This window comes from Prionailurus viverrinus, chromosome D1, assembly GCF_022837055.1.
Source record: "Prionailurus viverrinus isolate Anna chromosome D1, UM_Priviv_1.0, whole genome shotgun sequence".
NCBI lineage: Eukaryota > Metazoa > Chordata > Mammalia > Carnivora > Felidae > Prionailurus > Prionailurus viverrinus.
In genome coordinates, this window is record NC_062570.1 from 49768649 (window position 1) to 49778473 (window position 9825).

The following is a 9825-nucleotide window of genomic DNA, read 5'->3' on the forward strand; positions in this document are numbered from 1 at the left end:
GACCTTCTGGACATGGCCAATAGTTTTTTTGTTTTTGTTTTTGTTTTTGTTTTTGTTTTTTATTTTAGTATGTATTTTTTCTTAATATGAAATTTATTGTCAAATTGGTTTCCATTCAACACCCAGTGCTTATCCCAACAGGTGCCCTCCTCAGTGCCCATCACCCTCCCCTCCCTCCCACTTCCCATCAACCCTCAGTTTGTTCTTAGTTTTTAAGAGTCTCTTATGGTTTGCCTCCCTCCCTCTCTAACTTTTTTTTTCCTTCCCCTCCCCCATGGTCTTCTGTTAAGTTTCTCAGGATCCACATAAGAGTGAAAATATGTGGTATCTGTCTTTCTCTTTATGACTTATTTCACTTAGCATAACACTCTCCGGTTCCATCCACATTGCTACAAAAAGCCATATTTCATTCTTTCTCATTGCCAAGTAGTATTCGATTCTGTATATAAACCACAATTTCTTTATTCATTCATCAGTTGATGGACATTTAGGCTCTTTCCATAATCTGGCTATTGTTGAAAGTGCTGCTAAAAACATTGGGGTACAAGTGGCCCTATGCATCAGCATTCCTGTATACCTTGGGTAAAAAAAATATGGAACGCTTCACAAATTTGCATGTCATCCTTGTGCAGGGGCCACGCTAATCTTCTCTGTATCAGTCCAATTTTAGTATATGTGCTGCCGAAGCGAGCACTGTATGAGTTTGTTTAATGTATGAGTTTAATGTATGAGTTATGGGATTCAACCATAGATGAGTATCTTAGTAATCTATTTGCCCTTTTATATTATTTTCCTTAGGCTATCAAACTCATCATCATCATCATCATTGGGGGAGGGGGCAGATTTGGTGAGAAAAGTTTTGGGAATAGAACTGAAGCAAGAAGTGGAAATTCTAGCTCAGTGTTAGAAACTTTTAACTCAGTGTTAAGAGAGGACTTTCCAATAGAACTTTGCAAAGGTAAACTGAGCTATTTTAAGAAAAATTACTTAAGCTCTTAGATCCTCAGACTTCTTTTCTATAAAATGATAATAATAACTCACCCTACAGAGTTGTGTAATGCTTAAGAGTTAACCCAAGAAAGTATTTGGCCCAGATTTGGCAAATATATGTGCCCAAAAAAGATTTGTTGAATGAATAAATGGAAGGACACTCTGCCTTGTACTCATGTCCTAGACATAGGGAGTTATTCGTCTTTGCATGTCCTTCCCCTTCATCTTTTTTTCCTTTTCCTAAAACTCAGGCACCTTCCCAGAAACCTTCCCTGATCCCTCCAGGGAAGTGAGATTTACCCCTTAGCTCCCCTAGGCCTGTGAATATCACTTAGCACTCTGGACATGATCTATTTATGTTTCTGTCTGCCCCATGAGATTGAAAACTTCTTAATGGCAGAGACTTTGACTTAATTGTATCTGTGCTTTCAGCATTTGCATCCAGTACCTGGTACATACTAGATGCCCAAGAAATATGTGTGTTGATAAAAACAAGGAACAAAATACAAAGTTTAGAAAGTCTGTAGAGGCATATGAGAGTGTAAAGGCAGGACTATGTGAAGGTACTGGTTTATCTTTTTACAGTGGCAAGTACTTTTAAAAAGAAATCTTTATGCTGCTAGGTGTGAGGAAATCCAGTATAGAAGTTTTATTTTTTATTATTATTATTATTTTTAATGTTTACTTATTTTGAGAGAGAGAGAGTGTGTGTACATGTGTGTGTGCATGTGTATGCACATGCACATGCACAAGTGGGGGAGGAGCCGAGAGAGTGAGAATCCCAAGCAGGCTCCTCTCTGTTAGCACAGAGCCCAACGTGGGGCTCGATGTCAGAACCGTGAATGAGATCATGACCTGAAACGATATCAAGAGTTAGAAGGTTAACCGACTGAGCCACCTAGACGTCCCCAGTATATTTAAAAATTCAAAATTGTCCTGCTTTTCTAAAGTAAACACATTCCCAAAGTAAAGAAACAGCCTTAGGTGTGCCTCTGTTGTCTCTACTTAGTGGCTACCAACTAGAAAACGGTTTTGGTTGATGAATAAGAAAATGTCCAAGGAACCAGGTGGAAAGTATCTTTATGTCCATGCTTCTCTCCTTAGGTCATCTCACACAAGTCCAACTGTGACTGCTTTCCTGAATGGAAAGTTTAGTCCGTATTTGTCAGTGCAATTAAAACCTTGGGCTTTGAAGTGAGGAAGACCAAGTTAGCTGTATAGACTCAGGCAAATTGCCAATATATAAAAGTTAGAAATAATGACTACCAAACAAGGTTACTTTAATGAGTAAATAGATTATCATGGAAGTAAGCATCATGAGGACATTTTGTCTGTTCACTGTTGAACACATAGTAGGTACTCAGTAAACGTTTGTTGAATGAATGAGGAATTAATAACTAGGAGCCATTAATCATTCCATTTCAACAATTTTTTTTATTGTATGGTTGTTTTGTTAGAAGGATTTCTTTTTTTCCCCAACCCCAACTGGTAAGAAACTATTTTACCAATGGTCATGCTCAGTAATTTAAATATAAATCCAAAAGGGAGTCCCTGAGGAGCTGGTTAGTTTAATATCATTTCTCAGGCAAATTAATTGTTGCTAGTGATTAGAAGCTCACTGTTGGGAATTTTATCCAGGCATCTAGACTCTCTCATGAAAGCCAGTATTTTTTTGGTAAATGTCCCAGTGGCTGGTTAAGCTTTCACGTGTCTAGGACCAAGAAATTCAAGTCCATGTGCATCTTGGGTCTCTCGGCAACTCCAAACACTGTTGCTAAGCCACTGGGCTGATTCAGATGACCTTTTAAATCAAATGCAGTTTGCTTATTATGTGGCTGTTGGGATGGCTTTTTTGTTTTGCAAATAATGGAGAGTTTCCTATCTGGGTTGGTCCTGTTAAATTGGAATAATGATAAAGGCGATTTGTTCACTTAAGAAAATCTAACCCCTTGTGTAGTTTACTTTAAGAATTTATCTGGTAATTGAAAACTAAGACTGTTATTTTGCACGTGAGTTTTCCTTTTCATTTTTAACGAAACCAAAAATGTACATTTTTGGAGTGATTTCTTTCCAAGAATGATGTTACTAAGTTGAAGTTGAATTAATTTTTTTTAAAAGAGAAATGTGGTGGGGATTGTAAAAGGAATTTAAAATTGTATCTCAAACACACATATATTTAATGTACCTAAATGCTTATTTTCTCATTTAGCTTGTACATTAACTGGAAAATGTTGACCACATTACTTTTCTGGCCAAATGTCTGTGAGACATGCTTTCACATCCCTTTTCATGATTCATTTACCTCTCAGAAGTATTAACACTTCTCATACTTACAGAATATGATAATTATTGTAATAATACTGCACATTTGTGTAGTATTTTATAGTTTATATCTTACTACCACATATATTATTTAACTTGAGCCTCACAAGATCTCTGTGATGGAGGGGCATTATCTTTTAAAAAAAATTATTTTTTGTTATATATGTGGGAATTAAGGTTCACATATGTTAGGTGACTTACTTAAAGTCATGGGCTGGTAGGGCAATAAAACTTACATCTTCTTAGTTAGTGGTTCTTCTCACTACTACACACAGCTGAAGGTTAGTCTCTCTATATTTATATTGATCATTTATATTAACTTTGGTTTCCCACATAAAAAGTACTGAAGTGATTTCATATGCCTGAACTTGCCTACATATATTTATATATCTCTTTGTAGGGCATTTGGTACAAGTCCGCAGGCATCTAAACACTTAAAAAATTTTTTTTCATTCACACAATAAACACCTGGCTCCTACCATGTGCCAGGTCTGGTCTAGGCACTGTGGGCAGTAATAAACAAAAGAGACAAAAATCCCTGCCCTCATGGAGTTGTAGTTGGAGAGCTGACAGTGCAGAGCCTGCTTGGGATTCTCTCTTCCTCTCTCTCTCTGCCTGGCCCCTGCTCATGCTCTCTCTCTCTCTCTCTCTCAAAATAAATAAGCATTTAAAAAAAAGATATTATTGGATAGGCATCTGTATAGATTGTACTTATAGATGAGACTTTTAAAAATGATTATGCAAATTATGGGAACAATTTCATATATCTGATAATGTGACCTTGAATATTTGTTATTTCAGGCTTTGTAACAATATCAGCAAAATGGAATGTACATGAAACAAATGTCAGAAAGCATATAGAAATGTTCCATAAGTGATATGTAGATAAAGATATACCAAAAAGTACAGTACCAGGGGAAAGTAATCTAATAGCTACCAGGTTCTTAATCCAGGTATTTCAGTCTTTATTTTATTTTGAGGAATCTAAACTTCCATAAGATTAGGAAGGTGAGGCGGCACAGACCTGGCACTGGAACCCAGGTGTGTCTGATCCCAAAGCTCATGTTCTTATTCTGCACCATACAAGTCAAGAGTGCTGTTGATTTACGATGTGTGCATGAAAGATTGAACATTAGACTGGGGCTACAAGGTGTGAATTTGTATCTCAGATTTGCCGCTGCTAGATGAATGATATGGGCAAATCTTTTAGTTTCTCTGGGTACTAGTTTTCTTGTCTATAAAGAGTTGTTATTAAACCTACCTCACAGAGTTGTTATAGTAGTCAAGGCTTTGTAAATTCTAAACTACTCTATGCAGATATGGAGTTAATAAATGTTAGGAAGGAATTTGATTTCTAATAGCATCTAGAATAAAATACTTAGGAATAAGTTTAACAAAAGAAGTGTAAGACTTATACAACTACAAAACATTGTTGGAAGAAATTAAAATCTAAATAAATGGAAAGACATCTCATGTTCTTGTCGAAGAGATAATATTGGTAAGGTGTTAATAGTCTGTAAATTGATCTACAAATTCAATGCAATCTCTATGAAAATCTCAGCTCGCTTTTTCACATAAATTGACAAGCTGATCTTAAAAGTGTAAGGGACCCAGAATAGCCAGAATAATCTTGAAAAGGGAGGACAGGGGCACCTGGGTGGTTCAGTTGGTTAAGTGTCCAACTTTGGCTCAAGTCATGATCTCACACTTTGTGAGTTTGAGCCCTGCATGGGGTTGGGCTCTCTGCTGTCAGTGCAGAGCCTGCTTCAGATCCTCTGTCCCCTTAGCTCTCTGCCCCCCCCCCACTCCCCCCCCCCGTCTCTGTCTCTCAATAAACATTATGAAAAAAAAAGAACAAATTTAAAGAACTCATACCTCATACTTCCTGTTTTCAAATTTATTATTATAAAGCTACCATAACCAATATATTAGGATACTACCATAAGGACATACAGATCAGTCAAAGAGAATTGACCGTCTGGAAGTCAACCCTTGGTATATATATGGTCAATTGATTTTCGACAAGGGCCAAGACAAATTATTGGGGAAAGAGTATTTTTTTTCAAGAAATGATGCTGAGAAACCTGGATATTCACAGGCAAAAAATGAAGTTGGATCCCTATTTCATAACCATGCAAAAAAGTAACTTAAAATGGATCAAATGATATTAGTTGATAACTCAATTTAAAATCAGTCAAGGATCTGAAGAGACATTTTTTTGCAGAGAAGACATATGCATGACCAGTCAGCACATGAAAAAACGCTCAATACCTTCAGTCATTTGGGAAATTAAAATCAAAACCACAATGAGATTCCATTTTATGCCCACAGAGGATGGCTATAATCAAGAAGACAGATAATAAGTATTGGCAAGGATATAGAGAAATTGCAACCCTCATATATTGCTAGTGAGAATATAAAATAGTGTAGCCACTTTGGAAAAAGTTTGGCAGTGCATCAAAAGGTTAAGTCACCATACATCCCAGAAATTCCATTCTTAGGTATATACCCAAGAGAAATGAAAGCCTGCACCCAAGCAAAAACTTGTATATGAATGTTTATAGGAGCAATGTTCATTATGGCCAAAAAATGGAAACAACACAAATGTGCATCTAATGACTGGATAAATAAAATGTAATATACCCATACAATGGAATATTATTTGGCAATTAAAAGAAATAATGTACTGATACACGCTACAATATGTATGAAACTTGAAAACATTATGCCAAAGTGAATTAAGCCAATCACAAAAGACCACGTATTGTATAATTCCATTTATGTGAAATGTAAAGATAAAGGCAAATTTATAGAGGCAGAAAATTGATTAGTGGTTGCTTGGGGCTGAGAGTGAGGAGGTATGGGGAAGGGAATAGGGACTGACTGCCATGAGTATAGATTTCATTTTGGAGGTGATGAACTTTTCTAAAATTGATTGTGGTGATGGTTGCAAACTCTGAATATACTAAAAGCCATTGAATTGTGCATTTTAAGTGGGTGACTTTTGTGATAGGTGAATTATGGCTCAGTAAGAGCTGTTGATAATATTCTTAGGAATACTGTCAGTGGTATATTGGTTTTTTACTCAGCTAAACTAAATAGCCTATTTTAATGACTGATCCTGTTTACATCATTCTGAAATGTGTTGTGTGAAACAGCCAAGACTAATAAAATACCATTTCTTTAAGTTTAAAGCTAATATAAAATGAAGATCTTTGAGTAATGCCCAAATTTTCTGAGTTGGGGTCCTAGGTAGTAAGGAAACCAGCATTAATTGAAGGAGTCCTCTGTGCCTGACACTGTGCTTATTCAGTACATCCACATGTGCCATCTGGTTTAGCCCTTATTAACAACCTTATGAGGTCATCCTTGTTATCTCTATTTTACAGATGAAGAAACTGAGTCAGTAACTTGTGTGAGGTATCCAGCTTTTGAGTGATGAAGCTGGGATTAAAATTCAGGCTTCTATATTCCATGTCCTAGTAGAAGCTGGGTTGATTCATATAGTACCACCTTCAGTCTTCTCTGATTCTATTTCTTGCACCTAGTTACAGAAATTAAGTAAAATTCCAGCATGAAGCACCTTTTTATATGACAGATTAGATCTCATATCAAATCCCCCAGGTTATAAATTTGTAATTTTTGATGTTATGCACATGATAGGTTTCTCCTATCTTATCTGGGTGTAGATATGAAAAACTAACAATCTTATTTTTTCTTTTTTCCCTCACTTAGCAATGGTGAACTAGACCCCTGGTCAGGAGGTGGAGTAACCAAGGATATCACAGACACCTTGGTTGCGATCACCATCCCAGAAGGGGCCCATCATCTAGATCTTCGAGCCAGAAATGCCTTTGACCCCACGACCGTGCTATTAGCCCGCTCCTTGGAAGTTAGACACATGAAGCAGTGGATCAGAGATTTCTATGCCAGTCAGAGAAAGAAGCACTGAGAAATTTTGATCACTTTCAGTTTCTTTTCCGCTCATTCTACCCACGTTCCCATTCACTTTGGTTTTCTACATGTAATTACTTTCCCTTGTTTGTCATTAGATTTGATGAGGCAAAGGTTGAGATAGAAGAAAGGGTGATGATGGTGACAGCAGCCACCCCACACCCTGAATCGTCGCCCTCTTCACACCACCCCTGGGAAGAATCTCTTTGTGACAGCTTTCCTACACCATCAGTGGCCCTCATAACCGGAGCAGAGTTCCTGACTGCCTTTCACAAGAGGGAGGGTCACTTCCTTTGTTTCTCTGCAAGCAGAGCTTCCTCTTGGGTTTGAGGGTAAAGTCTCTTTGGTCCGTTTGTCACTCCCTATCCCTTCCCTCAAAAAAGAACAGCAGAAGATAGACAAAAATGATGTAATTGCAGCTGGTAGGAAGGATGTCCGATGCCAATCCAGGAAATGGAAGCCATTTCTTTTGTACTTGATTTAATGATTTTGACTGTGCTGTAAATAAAGAATAAGGCTGGACCTTATACCTGTGTGTTGCTTCTGAAGCTCACTCCAGCTGTTGGGAATGCTGTGTGCATTGGGCTTGGCTGCTTTTGGAAAATCCTTTAATTTTCTCTCTTCTACTTGGCAGCTTTTCTCAGTTCTGGGATACTTGCCACTGTGGTACTGCCAGTAAGAAATCTGGCCTTTTTCTGCTCCATTTCTCTTTGTTTCTAAGGTCAGTTTTGTGGTAATTTGGTTACATTTTGCCAGTTTAGGAGAATGACTCTGTTTTGCTTTTGCTTTTACATCTGAGCAAGCTTTTATATGCTGTGGTTACTGATGATACTTCAGCAAGAAGCCTTTAAAAATTGATGAATCAACTACTTGGAAAGTAGAATATAGTCATGTTCAGCATTTTGTTTTTTAGATTTTATTTTCTTGTGGTTGTTACTGCTGTCATTAAAATCAGAAGCATCCAGGCACCAAGAGGCAGGTGTGCGAGAACTTTTCTGTATGGCTTCCAAGGGACAAGCTGACTGATTCGTGCAGGCAGCATATTTGACATTAATAAATGGCTGAGCCGTTCCTATTTCCAAGGGGTTGGCTTCTTTCAAGCAGTTCTTACACTGAGACCTTTCTTCAGAGAAGCTTTTCTAGGATAACAAATAGGGTTGGATCAAAACCTTTCAGGGACACACAGAGAGACTAACAGTTTCTACTCTGTTGAAAGATTTCTTCCCCCTTCTTTTTATTTTCTCTCAATAATTTTTTTTTCTTCACCCTGCCTTGGGAACATTTTCTGCTTTTCAAAAACTGTACCTTGAGTTCAGTCATTTCTAAAGCAGTTATTTTTGTTTTTTAAGTGCAGACATAGAGTTCATTCTTGGGTGGGAAACTGAAATATTTCCCTTACTTTCCCGGCATCTGGGAGATACAGAAAAAAAATCTTTGTCTGGTTTCGGAAGCCTTCAGTTCTCATTGTAATGAGTTGTCCATCAAAGCATTTGGTCACTATTTTCGTTTCAGCATCAGAGAAAAGTCTGCTGGAGTGAGAATTTAAGGGTCAAAACAATACTAGTTTTTATTCTTTATATAAGCAGGGTTTATGGGCTTAGTAGAGGATATTCGTACTATTTATTTTAGGTACTATTGATTTTATGGTATTTTCCTTGAAACCTTATACTTGGTTAAAGTCTTTAAAATATTTTGCCACTTAATTTAACATTGTTTGGATAAGTTACAGTTTTGTGAAGAGAAAAACTGCCAAAATTACTATATTTGTATGCAATTATAATTTGGTATTACGTACACATTTTTCAATGTACATTTCATTACAGACAACAACCTTAGGTTAGCCTAATTACAATGCTAGAATTTAATTTACATTGAAAAAGACTTAGAACATGAAATAAGTTATTATTTAAAGCATCTCTCTCATTAATAGATGATGCTTTTGAAAGACAAGGAAAGAGAGACGTAAAGAATTGTGGTATTTCTGGGGTGCCTGGATGACTCAGTTGGTTAAGCGTCCAACTTCAGTTCAGGTCATGATCTCACGGTTCGTGGGTTTGAACCCTGCGTCGGTCTTTGTGCTGATGGCTCAGGGCCTGGATCCTGCTTTAGATTCTGTGCCTCCCTCTCTGCCCCTCCCCCACTTGCACTCTGTCTCTCTCAAAAAAATAAACATTAAAAAAAAAAAGAAGAATTGGAGTATTTCTATTTTCTATTTTTGGTATTTTAACTACCTCAGTCAATGGATAGAACTAAAGAAACTTAGGAAACTTTCTTAAGGGATCTGGAGGATCAAGAGATTATCCAGAGGAATCAGTGTCTAGTGTGTTAGAAGGTGAGGGAAATTAGATATCATCCAGTCCAACCCCATCATTTGTAGGTGATGGCATTGTGGCTTAGAGAGACGGGACTTGTCATAGCTCATTTTTGGTAGAACCAGGCCTTAAATCCAGGTTTGTTTTGTTTTGTTCTGCTGTTGTTTTTTACATTGATGTAGCTAAATCTCTATTTGGATAAGTAACAAAACCTCAACAAACTAGTTTAAGCAAAAGAGGAAATTTA

The 9825-nt window shown here is 37.1% G+C and overlaps 1 protein-coding gene and 1 non-coding gene across 8 annotated transcripts in view; one reads left to right on the forward strand and one right to left on the reverse strand.

The window, feature by feature from the left end:
• PRCP (prolylcarboxypeptidase) overlaps nucleotides 1-7793 on the forward strand; it is a 77097-nt gene extending 69304 nt beyond the window's left edge. For all 7 annotated transcript variants that reach the window (XM_047878284.1, XM_047878283.1, XM_047878282.1 and 4 more), the window contains one exon: nucleotides 7048-7793. In XM_047878284.1, coding sequence (XP_047734240.1) covers nucleotides 7048-7264 — 217 coding nt within the window. In that variant the 3' untranslated portion in view covers nucleotides 7265-7793. The remainder of the gene's footprint in view (nucleotides 1-7047) is intronic.
• LOC125147349 (U6 spliceosomal RNA) lies at nucleotides 588-694 on the reverse strand. The gene has a single exon (XR_007145160.1). It is a non-coding gene; the product is annotated as a U6 spliceosomal RNA (small nuclear RNA).
• Nucleotides 7794-9825: the final 2032 nt, after the last annotated feature.